Source organism: Zootoca vivipara, chromosome 13 (assembly GCF_963506605.1).
Source record: "Zootoca vivipara chromosome 13, rZooViv1.1, whole genome shotgun sequence".
Classification (NCBI taxonomy): Eukaryota; Metazoa; Chordata; class Lepidosauria; order Squamata; family Lacertidae; genus Zootoca; species Zootoca vivipara.
Window position 1 is genome coordinate 35814053 of NC_083288.1, and position 16469 is coordinate 35830521.

The window sequence follows — 16469 nt, forward strand, 5'->3', positions numbered from 1 at the left end:
TTCTCTCTCCTCCATAACAGGGCCAAAGCTCAGTGGTAGAGCATGTTCTCTGCACACAGAAGGTCCCAGATTCAATACTAAAAAACCATAGAGTGTAGACAACACAGAGCTAGATGGACCAATGGTTTGATGTGGGTGGAACACAGCTTCTCTTTTTTAAAAAAGACATTTTATTAAATTTTACAATTAAACACATTTAGCAAGTAACAAAATGAAACAAACAACAACAAACACAACATAATAAACACAAAATTTTTCTTTTAAACATCTTCTCAATTATTGCAGTTCTCTTTGCTCTGCCAAGCTTTGACTTCCCTCCCTCCCCCCAGTCGCTTTTTTTGTGTCCATTCCTGTCTTACAGTTTCTTTATTCCTTCTATCTGAAGTCAATTCGTAGGATTTATTTCAGTCCTGCAAGTGTCTTTAAACTTCTACAGTTCTTTTCCATATAGTCCACAAATTTACTCCAATCCTTTTGGAACTTTGACTCTCCCTGGTTTCGGATCCCGCTAGTCAGTCTTGCTAATTCCGCATAGTCCATCATTTTTGTCTGCCACTCTTCAATCGTCGGTAACTCCCGAGTTTTCCATTTTTGGGCTAATAAAGTTCTAGCCGCGGTTGTCGCATACATAAATACTTGATCCTCTTTCACAATCTCATGTCCTATAAGTCCTAATAGAAAGGCTTCAGGGTTTTTTGGGAAAGTGTATTTAAGAATCTTTTTCAGTTCGTTATATATCATTTCCCAAAATCTTTTAATTTTTTCGCATGTCCACCACATATGATAAAATTCACCATCCTTCTCTTTACATTTCCAGCATGTTTTACTACTCATCCTATACATATTAGCTAATTTTACTGGTGTTAAATACCATCTATACATCATCGTCAAAACATTTTCTTTCAAGGCAGTGCATACAGTAAACTTCAATGTTTGATTCCATAATTTCAACCACGCATCATATTCAATATGATGCCCAAAATCTTTTCCTCAGGGTGGAACACAGCTTCTCATGTTCCTAAGGAACCTTTGCTCCCCTGAGCAAAAAGAGCACTTCCATATCGTTCTCCCCTGCCCCACTCAGCACCTTGCCCTCCTTTCCTGGTGCCACAAGGAAATGTCCCATAGCACCATACAATGCAGACGATGACTGAAGCTGGCAGCCCCTGAGCAGAAGGGCAGTGAATGCCACAAACCCCTTCAGAGCTTTTTATTTGCCACATGGTAGGCAACACCCCAGCCGCCTGGGAATTTTATAGTCAATGGTTTGGGCAGATTTCTTTTTTCAAAATTCCTCCCCCAGTGCTTTACTTTTCTGCCAATAAATAAATAAAAATCCTTCCTTTTCATAGGACTCATTGGTAACAGTAAATGGGTGCCAACTACAAATACGAGGCAAGCTTGCCAGCTTCAAAGCTGCATTGAATGTTTTCCAGGTGATTATACCTAGTGAGTATGAAAATGAGCATATCCTGCAAAGTTCTTTCAGCTGCCAAAAATTTATTAGTTTTCAGCACTTTTGTTTTCCTCTTAGATTTAAACAAACCATGTATAGGAAGCACACCCGATTGCCATCGCTTTTTTTTTTTAAACAAGCACTGTATTGCAATACAAATTGCTACATGGTACCACATTTAAACCACAAGAAATGTGGTTTAATTTCTCCTCAGATACTCCAGGTCAAATGTTTGTGTTGTATTAGGACAAAAAAGTAACATGCGGATACTTTTTCTAAAGCTTTGTTTACCAGAGAGAAGATAGATAAGAACGCTAAATCTAATCTCGGCATCAGAAAAAAATCTGATGCAAACCACACACACGCAAATACTATGCAAACCATCCTAATTTGCATAAGAAAATCTTCCCAGTTCATTTCCCCCCCCCCAGGAAAAGCCCCACCTCTATTGACAGCCTGATTCGCACAACACTCTCCACCAGACCCTGGTTTAGCAACTTTGCACGGGCTCCAGAAGAGGAGCTTGCAGCTGCTTTCCCCCTTCCTGGTCTTTTCAACTGCTGTGCTAAGCCGAGCCAAGGTTTGTCTTAGCATGTCGCCTGAGCTGGAATTCGCGGTTAAGCTCTTTCCTCGCAAACCGTAAGCTGTAGCCAAGGACAAACCATGAAGAGAGAGCTTAACCGGTAGTCCCAATTCGGACGGCACGCTAAACTAAGCCTTGGCACTGCAGCGAAAAAGACAAGGCAGGAGAAAAGCAGCTGTGAGCTCCATTCTGGGAGCCTGCAGAGTCTCCAAACCAGCTCAGTGCTCCAAAATGCAATGTCAATTGGTGGTGGGGAGAAATCCTGATAGGGAGGCAGGTTTTAGGTAAACATCAAGAAAAGCTTCCTAATGCTAAGAGGATTGCAGCTCAGGAACAAGCTGCTCAGGAAGGCCACACAATGAATTCCTGGCCATGTAGGGTTTCAAAGAGAGGCTGGACGGGGATGGATGGAAAGACGATGCTGTCATTGGGCAGGAGGCCTGACAAGATGGCCCACAAAGTCACTGGCATTTGCACAAATACAGGTAGCCTCATGTGTTAATAGTTAAGCTGTGTTAGGGGTACAATATGATTTGATTTTATAATGTAGGGCACAATGCTGACCAGTTAACCCTGTGCATTCTTTTGCAAGCATCCCCACCACAAATGGTAGGCAGGAGAATCCAGCTACCGGTACTTCTTGAGAAGGCAGGGAGAATCCTGCCTTAATGCTTTTCCTTATCCACAGGTGAACACACCCAAAAAACTTTCATGAGAAAAACAGGTGGCGGCAGCTAGTAAGCTGAACATTCGGGGGAGAGTGTAGATAGAATAGCCTTTGGTGTCCAGGCCCCACTCCCACCCCAGTTGCCGTGATCCATAAGCGAGTCACCATCTCTTTAAAAAGGGAGGAAGAGTGCTTCTGTTTGCTCCCCCCCCCAAAGGACAGATAGAGGGATGGTGACCAGATGCAAAGGAAGGCAGACCTCCTGTACCAACAACTGCCTTGCAGAAGGGGGAATTTAACAGATGCTGCTGCTTTCATCTCTGCTGAAATTACCCTTCAGGGATGACAGGAGCCATAGTTGGGCAACATCTGGAGGGTCCTAGGACCCCCCCCCCCCGAATAAAAGGGACAGGAAGCAGGTCTTTTCAATATTCCAGGAGGACGGTCATACATGGGTAAAATAACCTTTAAATACTTGATTGCCTACACTGCTCAACTTCAACTGGACTTACAACCTGGGTGCAGACATCATTGGGCTTCAACCTGTGGGTCAGGTCTCTTAATGGGACGCAGTCAGATAAGGGGAACTATAGCAGAGCCACCAGCAAGACTTGATAAGAAATTCTGAAGAGGGTCCCCAAAACGCATGTTTGGCTAAAATGCACATACCAGGTCTGAAAAGGCCAACGCAGCCCATCCCCAAACTTCACAGACACAGCAAGCACCCCCTTCCCTTTCTCAAATGCACAAAAAGTGTGGCTGCTATTTACTGCTCTCTTGCTCTCTCTCTGCCTTCTAATCTTAACGGGTTGGGAGAGAAAGCTGCAGGAGGCACCAAAAACTCTGGCATTACATTTCCCTGGCTTGGGAAATGTATCACAGTGCTAGGGCGGCAGTGGATAAGCAGCAGATGCTGTTTGTCACTTGGTTGCTCATTTGAAGGCAACTTCATCTCAGCCCAGCTGAGATGTGGCTTTTCCCAGCCATGCAATAAAAACAACAGGAAACATGGGCATAGCACTTTCAAGAGTTCAAAGCAGTTCGTGTGCATTGCCTATGACAAGGCAAGTTTATTACAATGCCCCATGTTACAGATGGATGAACTGAGGCTGAGATAGAGAGGGGCCACCTAGTAAGCTCATGCAAGATGCAAGATTCGAACCAGGCAGTTTCTGATTCATAGCTTAAGTCTCTTGGTCTCTATGCAACATGAGCTCCGCTTAGAATGTTTTGATGTATTTTATACAAGTTGCACAGGGGAGTGGTTGGTCATTTGACTTCCAGTTTAGCACAAGTTAGGAGCCGCCAGTTCTTGAAAAATGTGTCTCAGCTCCACTCATTAGGCGGCACAAGTCCCCTGGTGTAGGCGAGGCAAAATGAAATGAGATATATCACATGAGCAGATGGATAAGACCAAAGGAGGACCATAGCTTCCCTACTCACATCACACTCCATAAGGGCAGTGTGTTTGATCCAGATGCCAAACCATGTTTTGCTGTTACACCACAGTTTGTCTTGGCTCAAACTGTGGTTTGTACATGCCCTCTAAACTGCATTTGAAAGCCACAGTTTGCTGGTTTGGATGCAACAGTGAACCAGAGTTTGCCTTGGATCAGATACAACATCAACTGGGCTGCACTCTTAACTGGGGAACTGGAGTGAAATGAAACAATACATTAGGGAGTGCACAAACAATGCTTTTTTGTGTAGCGTCAACCATAATTTGGTGGCATTATGTGCAAAGGGGAGCTGCATTACATCCACCTAAAAATGCAAAGGGGTAACTAGCTTTTCTTTTTTTAACAACAACAAAAAGATTAAATTCAGATTCTCACGGATCTACATTCTATGCCAAACCGCAGATGTGTTGCAGGATTCCTCAAAAAAAAAAGTGTCACAGAAACCTGCAACCTCTTTTGAGCCCTAGTTTATGTATATTTTTTTTTGGGGGGGGGTTGTTAAAGGAAAAGAATTTGGACCAAAGAGCCTTTGATGTCTTTTCGAGTGCCAGGAATATGCAGCTGTGCTACTTTTCTGCTTCCAACACAAAAGACGTCAGAACTGAAGACAGCAGCTTCTGCTAAGATTTCATCTGCCTTTAATAACAGGCTTTGGATTTGCAGTCAAGAGACCACGCAGAATAAAACTGGTTCAGGCAACAAGCGACAGTTATGTGGGTGTATCGTATCGAGCAGCCTTGAAGTAAGAATTTGGGTCATGTCATCTTGAGTTATTTTCAAAAAAAGAGAAACACCAAGTGAATGAAAGCATGGAGAACTTGGGAGATCAGAGTCCTCTCAGAAGAGTATTAGGGAGAAAAGACTCCCAGGTTCTTTGGAGAGAGTTGGTTTAACCATCTTAACCTACAACAACTACCCTGATTAACAGCAGCTCTCTAGGATCCTAGTCAGAGTAAGGCTTCTCCCGCCATCTGATCCCTTAACTGAAGATCGGATATGCAGGTAACACATGTGCTCTACCCAATGAGAAATGGTCCCTCCCTGAGGCGGAAGGCACATTGATCCACATGTGGTGGAACTGTAAAAAGATCAGAGAGTGTTAGGAAATGATCTGGGGTGCTCAAACTTTTTCCAAAGAGGGCCAGATTTGATGAAGTGAACATGTGTACAGTGGTACCTCGGTTTATGAACACAATTGGTTCCGGAAGTCTGTTCATAAACTGAAGCGTTCATAAACTGAAGCGAACTTTCCCATTGAAAGTAATGGAAAGTGGATTAATCCGTTCCAGACGGTCCGCGGAGTAACCGTTCATAAACTGAAGCGAACTTTTCCATTGAAAGTAATGGAAAGTGGATTAATCCGTTCCAGACAGGTCCGCGAAGTACTTAAACTGAAGCGTTCATAAACTGAAACATGGGTGTAATTGGTTCCGGAAGTCTGTTCATAAACTGAAGCGAACTTTCCCATTAAAAGTAATGGAAAGTGAATTAATCCGTTCCAGATGGGTCTGCGGCGTTCATAAACCGAAAATTCATAAACCGAGGTGTTCATAAACCGAGGTTCCACTGTACCCTGTTTCTCATATTTTAAGACATACCCATAAAATAAGCCATAGCAGGATTTTTAAGCATTCAAGGAATATAAGCCATACCCCGAAAATAAGACATAGTGATAGGCGCAGCAGCAATGCCGCCTGCGGCAGGAGGAGGAAAAAAATAAGACATCCCTTGAAAATAAGCCATAGTGTGTTTTTTTGAGGAAAAAATAAATATAAGACGTGTCTTATAATATGAGAAACACGGTAGAGGGCCGACCAAAGTTGTTGAGCTTTTGGGGGGATTTTACCCCAGGAAATAAACTGCCTCAGGGGCCGGATTAAGTCCCCAAAGCAGACTTCGGACATGCCTGATCTATAACGAACTTAAGAAAATGTCTAAAATGCTCTTTCCCTAAAAAGCACAAGGCCTTCCTGCCAGGAATTACGGGTAACGAAATCTCAAAGAAGTTCAGGAGAGTTTTCATGTATGCCACAGCAGCTGCCAGAATTCTAATCGCAAAAGGCTGGAAGGGAGAAGTTTTCCCAACCAAATTAGACTGGCAAAATTATTTGAGAGAGTATGCTTAACTAGTGAGACTATCAGCAAGGCTACAAGACGTTACAGGTGAAAAATTTACCAGCGAATGGGATATATACTGTGTTTTCCCGAAAATAAGACACTGTCTTATATTTCTTTTTCCTCAAGACGACACACTATGGCTTATTTTCAGGGGATATCTTATTTTTATTACACACCCAGCCTCACCTCTTCCTTGGTGCCCTCCAGAACTGCGCCTATCACTATGTCTTATTTTTGGAGTATGGCAGGCATCCCCAAACTTCGGCCCTCCAGATGTTTTGGACTACAATTCCCATCTTCCCCGACCACTGGTCCTATTAGCTAGGGATCATGGAAGTTGTAGGTCAAAACATCTGGAGGGCCGCAGTTTGGGGATGCCTGGGGTATGGCTTATATTGTGCAAATGCTTAGAAATCCTGCTACGGCTTATTTTATGGGTATGTCTTATTTTTGGGGAAACCGGGTACAGAGTCTACCTAAAAGAACACTGCCAAAATATCAATCCGTTGGCAGGTCTTGATTGAGTTTCTGCGTATAATAGGACAACTTTATAAATTTAAAGTAATTAGAATAACGTAGAGAAGATACAAGTTAAGTGCGTAACTAAAGAATGCAATTTGGGAACACAATAGGGAGATCGGAGGTCATGCTGAATCTAATCGCAAATTGATGTACACAACAAGTATCAACTATGGAATGAATGTTTATTTTTACTTTGTCTTTAACATCTATTGACTCTTTGTGTTATACAGTTTTAAAACCAATAGAGCAGTTAAAAGAAAAGAGAAACGGTCCCTCCCTGACAGTCTGCATTTGCTAGTGTGAGAAAGAAAAGAAACATAAGAATCAAATCACACAATCTAGCTTAAAGTCAGCTAATGTAGTCCTCTCCAGAAGTTGTTGGACTCCAACTCCCATCAGTCCCAGCCAGGATAGTCAATGGTCAGGGATGATGGCAGCTGTAGTCCAGCAATACTGGGCAGTTATCAGGTCGACTACCCTTGATCTGGGACACGGGTGGCGCTGTGGTCTAAACCACTGAGTGTCTTGGGCTTGCCAATCAGAAGGTTGCCAGTTCGAATCCCCGCGACGGGGTGAGCTCCTGTTGCTCGGTCCCAGCTCCTGCCAACCTAGCAGTTTGAAAGCACTCAAAAAAGTGCAAGCAGATAAATAGGTACCGCTCCGGCGGGAAGGTAAACGGTGTTTCCGTGCGCTGCTCTGGTTTCGGTGTTCTGTTGCGCCAGAAGCGGCTTAGTCATGCTGGCCACATGACCTGGAAAAACTTTCTGCAGACAAACGCTGGCTTCCTCGGCTTGTAAAGTGAGATGAGCACCGCAACCCCAGAGTCGTCTGCGACTGGACTTAACTGTCAGGGGTCCTTTACCTTTTTACCTTACCCTTGATCTAGCCTGTTGCATTTAAAATTCTCAAGCCATTTTTCCAGGATAATAATCACTGTGTTTAATCACTGTGTTCAAATTGGGCTCCAAGGCTGTGTTTGGGTGAACCCTGGTTCAAACTGTACCCACTCTGACTTAGGACTGGATCCCCCTGAAGAAAGGGATGCACTGGAATTTCTCCCTGCTCCCACTCTCCATTGCATGGGCTTTGGGACAAAGGAGACCCCATGCCGTCATCCTTGCCCGCAGCCTGGGTTCAACTAGGGAAGGAGTTACTAGGCACGGAGAAAGATGCCGACTGTTTCACCCAACCAGCCGAGCACTGATATTAATAGCCACTGCCTGGAATGCAAAGATTTCATTTTCCACAAACAAGAGAGACCGGCTGGTGTTGGCTGAAGCTCTTCGGAAACATTCCCTGACTGACTGTGCTGCGAAAGAGCTACATTTCTCCTTGTTAGGCCCTGCTTCTTCACAATGAGTTCAGGAATCCTCCTTCCCAAGCTCTGCACCTCCACTTTAACCCCACTGGAACCATGAGAGGTAAACTGTGGCCAAGTCTCTGCCACACCTCAAGTCTCTCCTCTCAGCAGCAGCCCCCACCTGAGAAAAGTCAAGGGAACCGTGTATATTTAGAAGGTACATTCTTTGGAATTCAGAGGGGAGCTGACTTTTATTTAAACTTGTTTGTTCCAAAAACTGTACCTTCCAAAAAGCCCTTCGTCAGGGAAATATTTATATTTAGAATCTAAATATGCAAATAGTCCCCTGATGAAAAGCCCTCTATGGCATAAGATGTATAGGGTCTTCTGAATTTTGATTATATTGTTGGTATATCTGAATGCATTAGCCTCTCTCTGCATTTTCACCGATGATTCTGCTTAGGGAAAACCTAATCTGACACTCTCTCATTTCTAAGCACTTAGAAGACAATTAAGCACTTGTGGCAGAGCTATACCAAATGAGCAAGATTTACATAATTTTGAAAAATCAAACAAGAGGCCATATGGGGCTCTACAGTGGCCATCTGTGAAAAATTCTCCATTTTTGTTCTGGCGAGGTATGAAACAGGATGCAACCCAGGAGATATTGTCTTAACCAGATGAGGTGTTTGGAGAAATCGTTGTCATTGTTATGAGACAGTGGCCATCATTCATGTGTGCACATCTATCCATATTCATTTTACATTTAAATTTGTTGTGTTTATTCATGAAGCACCTTTTATATCTTTTTTTTTTAGTTCCTGCGACCCATTTAGAGATTTATTCCTTGACATCTACTAGCCTGAGTGAAAGCCAGCTATCTAACCCATGGCAGGTCTGCAATGAAGAAGAGTCTCCTGCCCTTGTTCTCTTCTCCTTTCCCATTCCCTCTTCTGAGCGGAACATAAGATAAATAAACAAAACAAAAAACTTAAGAATCCCATGCCTGCCCGCCGTGCTGCCTATTTATGGCTACACCTTGGAAACTGGTCCTGCATCCAACTCCCAGGCTTATTTTTTTCCTTTCCAAAATCCAGGGAAACCACGTTGCAGAAACAGGCTTCAAAATCCACCATGCTCCCTGCCGTTCTCAGAACGTGGTAGAATAAGTTTGGGCCGTTCCAAATTCTGCCCTGGCCAGAAGCCAGAGGAGTATCAGAGGCACAACCCAGCAGTGAGGACAGGCACAATGATAGCTCTGGGAACGTAAGGCGAGCGGAGGACTCACGGGTCTGCAAAGAAACAAGAGGCCAAGTGGGAGGCAGCTAGAAGACAAGACTCTCGGTTCAGCTTAGAAAACGAACACAGTTCAGTGGGGCCATGGGTGCCACATTCTCCAGCCAGGCATTATTAAACTTACAGATAAACCCTACCTATGGCCTTTTATTTGATTGTTTGATAGTCAGTTGGTTTTATGCTCCGCCTCTGGCTAACAACCTAAACCAGGCATCCCCAAACTGCGGCCCTCCAGATGTTTTGGCCTACAACTCCCATGATCCCTAGCTAACAGGACCAGTGGTCAGGGATGATGGGGATTGTAGTCCAAAACATCTGGAGGGCCGAAGTTTGGGGATGCCTGACCTAAACGGTTGTTTAGGACCTGTTCAGTTTATGGGCTGCTGCATTGGTTCATGCACACAGTAAGAATGCAACGTTAAAGCCATTAATTAAAAACCAAAGGATCGCAGCAACTTTGACTAAGCTCAGCAGTGACAACTACCCGTAATGCCATCATACGGAAACCACTGCCACCTTACTAAAATCACTGCCACCTATGACCCCAAAGCCTGGACAAATAAAAAAACATGTTTCGCTTTCATGCAAATGCTTCTGTTGTGGGGGCCAACTGGATGTCAGCTGACCATAAATACGGATGGCCATATGAAGCTTCTAGAAGAAGAATAGGGAACCTGTGGCCCTCCAGATGTTCTTGGACTCCAATTCCCATCATGCCAGACCACTGTCCACACTAGCTGAGACTGATGGGAGTTAGAGTCCAACGACACTGGAGGGACTGCACATTCCCCAGCCCTGCACTAAACATGCCTGGGAACTGAATGGTCAATGAAGAGAGCGCCCTTAAGTATAAGATGAATGCTGTCCTCCCTGCCCCTTCGTCCTTTACCACTGGGAGAGAATGACAGGCCCAAGGCGAGCTTCATGACGAAGTGGGGATTTGATCTCAGGGCTTCCAGGTCCTAGTCAGGCACTCTAACCACTAGACTACAACACACAAGCTCTTTTTGAAATAAAAGATTCCACACAGTGATTACTCAAGAGTTTGCTATTAAGAAAAAGTTTCAATGCAAAGTTAACCCAAATCCTGCTCCCAGGAAAATGTGGATTCCTCAAACTGTATAAATGAAATTGACGGAAAATAAACAGGTTTGCACGTAGTACATCACTTATCTTGCTTCAAGCTGGTCATGGAGAGAGGCGAAGAGCTATAAAAAAAGAATACTGAAGAACTACTCCAACACCACAGGAAACCCTCCCCAAACTTCCCACTGGTTTCTGAAATTTCACAATGTTAAAGACTAGAAAGTTTCATTTGTGTGTGTTTTGAAAAGGAAGCCAATTTCAGCCCCCGCAATTCCATAACTGTGGGATGCACAAACTTTCAATCTTCAAAGTGCTTCAGAACCCTCACATCTCAACTCACTTCTATCACATCTCCATACTGTATTTCTATTTTGCAGCAGGATTAAGTGAGGCCAATCTCCCCAAAGCCACCTGTGGAAATCTTAGTATGTTAAGTGCCTCCATCATGCTCTGTGGCTTGGAGATCTGCTCCAAATCAAAACCATTTCTGAAAGGCTTAGCAACCCATTTGCTGACGGCTTCCCCCATGATTAGTTCTAAATCCTAAGGTAGAACCCCTCACATGGGCAGAAGCTGCATCTTCTCCCTAGACCAGGACTCATTCCTTTCACCACCACCCGCTCTGCCAGAGTTTGACAGACTGGTGTTTGGAGATGGCGGGAGGATGGGGACCAGGGCAAGGAGCCAAGCAGCATCTAGAAAATGAAGTAATGGAAAATTACCCAGGAGTGTGTCTGTGGGGCGGGAGAAGAGCATGGAAGGGGACAGCACTCCCAGAGCCTCCTAATGAGAAACCCAGGAAAGGGAAATTTGTTTCAGGCATAACTGATCTTCCACACATAGCTATAATGTGCACACTTTGTGGATGATAAATTCGGTGGGAGCTGCAAGGAGGGGGGGGGCATAATGCATCCACCCAGCCAACAGAATAACATCAAGACTCAGGCTGCAATCTTGAAACAAGCTTACTAGGGAGTAAGTCCCAATGAGCACAGTGGGATTTACTTCTGAGCATACACAAGGCTCAGTTAACACACTGGAACTGTGCCTTGGACTCGCACTGTCTCCCCGCAGTTAAAATTCCCTCCCTCCCTTCCTGGTTCAGGCACAGCATGGCTTGCCATTTCGTCTGAAAATGGCAAATACATTTCGGCTGGACCAAGTAGCGATGGGGAGAAATACAAGGGGAAGGAGGGAAGGCATGACACCAAAGCAAACATCTGGTTGACCACACCATGGTTTGGTCGTTGGGTGCGACCAAACCATTCATAAACCACGAAGCGTTCATACAGGATATTCTGCTAACCTCAACATAATATGAGCCTGGTGAATCAGGCCAATTGTCCTAGTCCACCATCCTGCTCTCACAGTGGCGAACCATATGCCCCCATGGGAAGCCTGCAAGCTAGACACTCAGTCCACCTGCCAATTCCCAGCAATTGGTATTCAGAGGCATAACCTGGTGCCTTCCAAAAACAGATACAGGGCACAATATTTGGCAAAGGCTGATTTACAGTGTCAAGCACAGGATAAAGGCTTGCGTGCAGTCATTCCCCTGGTTACCTGTAATTATTTATTCTGCCATTACCAGGTTGGGCACTGCTTTATTTTTGGATGAAGACAGAAGCAAAGTAGGTGTTGAGCAGTTCCATCTTCTCTTTGCCACTCAACAGCATTTCTCATGCAAAGGACCTACCACTTGCTTGTTCTTCCTCTTGTTTTGAAAACAGCTGAACAAACATTTTTATTATTATTTTCAATGTCTCATGAAAGCCGGAGCTGATTCTGAGCTTGGGCCCACCTGACATTCACCCTGCAACTGTTGGCTACTTGTGTATACTGTACTCCTCCATTGAGACTTCTCCTTCCTTCCATTTCTTATACTGTATTGTACATGCCCTTCTTAAATCTCAGCTCATCAGTAAACTCCTTATGCAGTCCCACCCATTTCTTTAGTTACATTTCTTTCTTGCTGGAATTGTCTGCACATGTGCCTTCAATATTTCACCCCCATCCACCTTGGACTCACTTCTTTTTGAGAATTTCTGACCATGGTATCTCACCCAGCAGTTCCTTAAACTTGCAGAAATCAGATTATTGAAGTCCCAAAAGCATGTCCAACTACACTCAGCTTTCCCTTGCCTCTGTATCATGAAACCCAAGAGGCCACAATTTCTTCCTCCCTAGGTTTCCTGTACTTCCACTTCATTGATCAGTTCCCCACTGTTGGTGAGGACAAGGTCCAAAATAGATGACCCCCTAGTTGCTTCTCCTACCTACTGGGAAATGAAATTGTCAATGAGGCAACGGAGTAATTTGTTGGACTTTACATTATTGGCAGAGTTTGAGTTCCAATAGATATTGGGGTAGTTGAAGTCTCCTATGACTTTTTGAATGTTTGGTAATCTGCTGTATGAAGGCATCATCCAAGTCTTCAGTCTGGCTTGGAGGTTTATAGCACACAACTACAGTAAGCTCACTGTTGCTTCCCTCTCCTACAATTTCTACCCATATACTCTCTCTATTCACACAGGATATATATACTGTTCTCAAAACTACAGCCTGCAGTTAGGTGGTTCCAAAGTCCTACAAGTAGACTGGTAGCTGTTAAAGTTTGGTAGAAAATAGTTTATTCCACCCTTTCCACGTATGGTTACAAACATAGCAAGGTTTCTGATCTGTGTTATCATTTATCCAGTAAAAGAGTAAGAGATGGTGGCATTTGATCTCTATATGATGGTGATGGAACTAGCAGCTCAACTTTGTACAGTGGAAGCGACTTACATCACTAGGTGAAAGGTGGAATTATATTAAGAAGGAACATAGGAAGCTGCCTAGTATCTATTCAGACAATTGGTCCATCCTGCTCAGTAATGTCTAAATTGCAAGCTGCTCTTCGAGGTTTCAAACAACAGCATTTCCCAATTCCACCTGAAATTGCTGGAGTTTGAACCAGGGACGTTTTTCAGGGAAAGCACTACAGCACCTGAATCATCAGCACAATCCTACTGATACATGGAATTTGGCACAGAATTTTTGACATCTGCTGTGGAAATAGAGCTTAATAAACTGGACCAGATAACCCTGGGAGAATGGCACTGCCAGCCAAGACAGGCACTATCGGGACAGAGAGAATGGTCACTGGTACGACATGGCATAAAAGCAGAATGTATATGTGTACCATATAATTAATCAATTAATCTAGTGACCGAGAGCAATCTCAGGCCAGAAGTTATTGAGATGTGCTTTACAACCTCCTTGAGGATGTTCCTGCAGGCCGTGCAAGTTCCATTTACTGGGTAGCTGCTACATTAACATTTATCATGCAAAGTGTTCTTTAGCCGTAATCACATGCCAAACTGGGGCATCATCAAACCTTCATTTTAATTTCACAACTGCTAGCCTCATATAATGCAATTTTTGCGCATGGACCTGGAGCAGCATTCATCTTACAGAGAGCTGTTGGGGTTCAAACCTACCCAACCATTAGCTGATAAAAGGGAACAGATCCTTCTAATTTCACATGAGCCTGTGTGTATCCGTAGAGAGAGATAGGGTGGAGCTGGTTGCAGCTGCTTAATGGTAGAGAATACATACTCTGCAGATGCTCAGAGGCCACCCCCATACACTTCACAACCAGGGATTGGCAACAGTAAACTAAGGGCTGGGGAGCATTTCTTAGATGCTGAGAAGTACTCTCATCATATAACCCTAAGCCAGCCCTTGACATTAGTTATACCAAAGCCAGGGCTGAAGGCAGGCGACTTTCTACACAAGCCTCCCCCAAACTTTGGCCCTATAGTTGTTGGACTCCAGTTCCCATCACGGGTGGGACGACGCTCTGCGCACGTTCAGAGGCACCCTTTTCCGCTAAGGTGTTCCGTTTCCAGATTTGAGATCCTGTCACTTATTTCGGCCAGGGGAAAGGAGAGAAAGAAGCTTAACGGGAAGAAGGCAAAAGCAGGGAGAGGGAGGCAGGGAGCTGAAATCGGGGTGCCGCGTACCTGGTGGAGGGCGCTGATGCCGTCCGCGTTGGTCCCGTTCACGGCGCCCGGGTCGGCGCTGAGCATCTCCCGCGCCGCTTCCAGTTCGGCCCCGGCGCAGCAGGCCAGGAACTCGGCGGCCGCCTCGAAGCGGACAGCGCGGGGCCGAACCCCTCTGCCGCCGGCGGACCCGGAGCCCATCCCCGCCGCGGGCACAGCCTCGCTCTCGGCCGCCACCGGCAGCCCCGGAGGAGGCGGGGCCGGGCACAGAGAAGCAGCCGCTGCTGCTGCCACCGCTGCCTCGGCCTCCGCCCAGGCTCGGAGCTGCTCCCGCCGCCGCGCCCGGGCTCCTTCCCCCTCGGAGAGGGACAGCAGCGGTGCCGCCATTTTCCCCCTCCTGCCGCTGCTGCCGCCGCCAGCCCAGCTGGGCGGCCCTCCTGGCCCAGCTCTAGCCCTGGGCTGAAAAGCAGCAGCAGCGGCGGCGGCGTCGACGCCTCTCGGCTTCCGTATCGGAAGCGAGAGGGGAGGGGGCGTCGGCGGCAGCAGCAGCAACAGGGAGGAGGATGTGGAAAAGGGTACGGCCGCCGCGCGGCATGACGGGAAGTGCAGTCCTCCAGACGTCGGGGTCCTCCCAGACATTCCGTCGGACTGCAATTCCCATCGGCCCCACACGGCAAGGCCAACGTCGCAGAATTGTGGGAGTTGTAGTTTCAACGCCGGGAGGGTCATTTCCACACACACCAAATCCCTAGGGAAAAAGCGAAAAGCACAACCTAAGAAGTGCGGGTGGGAATGGAAAGCGGGGGCACTTGGCCTTGTTTATGCCGTTAAAACCATGAGGAGAAGAAAACAGACCCTGGTCGTGATTGCAGGTGGAGAGCAGCAACTATGCGGCGAAAAGCCCTGACTGCTTTGTCTCGGAGGTTGTAGTACAAATCATTAGCCCTACGTTGCCAATTAAGGATGTAATAGTGCGCAACTCTCAAAACTTTCCATCTCTTTGGGGGAAGCGATACAGATGTGTGTGGTATGGTGGGAGATGAGCTTGAAGTCCCCCCCCCCCCAAGTGCTCCTAGGAGATGGAGCTTAAAAGAAGCAGATTTGTGTGGGATTACCATGGGAATATAGTAATGGAAATAATAATAAACCCTGACTGCAGGTCTTCTATCAAGGATGTTACTGGACTCCAGCTATTACTATTATTGTTTATTTTGCATTCTACCCTTCCTCCCAGGGCAGCATACAATAAAAAAAAAAACAAGTAAAGCATCTAGAAACTTCTAAATACAGTTCCTATACAGATGCAGACTGGGGAAGATCTCTACTGAAAAGGCTTGCTGGAAGAGGAAGGTCGTCAGTAGTCCCTGAAAAGACAGCAGAGCCTACACCTGTCCAATGTTTAGCAGATGGGACCAAAAGTCAGGGAGGATGGGAGCAGCAATTAAATAACACCTGAAGGCTCACAGGCTTCCCATCCTTGTACTGTAATATGTAGCATAATATACTGTATACTGTATGAAGATGTGGAGTATTGTTTAGCTCAGGACATATGCCTTATGAGGAACGGCTTAGGGAGCTGGGTATGTTTAGCCTGGAGAAGATAAGGTTAAGAGGTGATATGATAGCCATGTTCAAATATATAAAAGGATGTCATATAGAGGAGGGAGAAAGGTTGTTTTCTGCTGCTCCAGAGAAGCGGACACGGAGCAATGGATTCAAACTACAAGAAAGAAGATTCCACCTAAACATTAGGAAGAACTTCCTGACAGTAAGAGCTGTTCGACAGTGGAATTTGCTGCCAAGAAGTGTGGTGGAGTCTCCTTCTTTGGAGGTCTTTAAGCAGAGGCTTGACAGGCATATGTCAAGAATGCTTTGATGGTGTTTCCTGCTTGGCAGGGGGTTGGACTGGATGGCCCTTGTGGTCTCTTCCAACTCTATGATTCTATATCCATAGTGAAAGTCCTACACGTGTTGCCTTGGAAATGAGAGTGAAAAACA

At 45.5% G+C, this 16469-nt stretch overlaps 1 protein-coding gene across 1 annotated transcript in view; it reads right to left on the reverse strand.

Moving 5' to 3' along the window:
* Positions 1-15008, reverse strand: part of PPP1R12C (protein phosphatase 1 regulatory subunit 12C) — a 39267-nt gene extending 24259 nt beyond the window's left edge. Inside the window, exon 1 of the mRNA XM_035134590.2 lies at positions 14493-15008. Within this exon, the coding sequence (XP_034990481.2) occupies positions 14493-14858 (366 nt within the window). The 5' untranslated portion in view covers positions 14859-15008. The remainder of the gene's footprint in view (positions 1-14492) is intronic.
* Positions 15009-16469: the final 1461 nt, after the last annotated feature.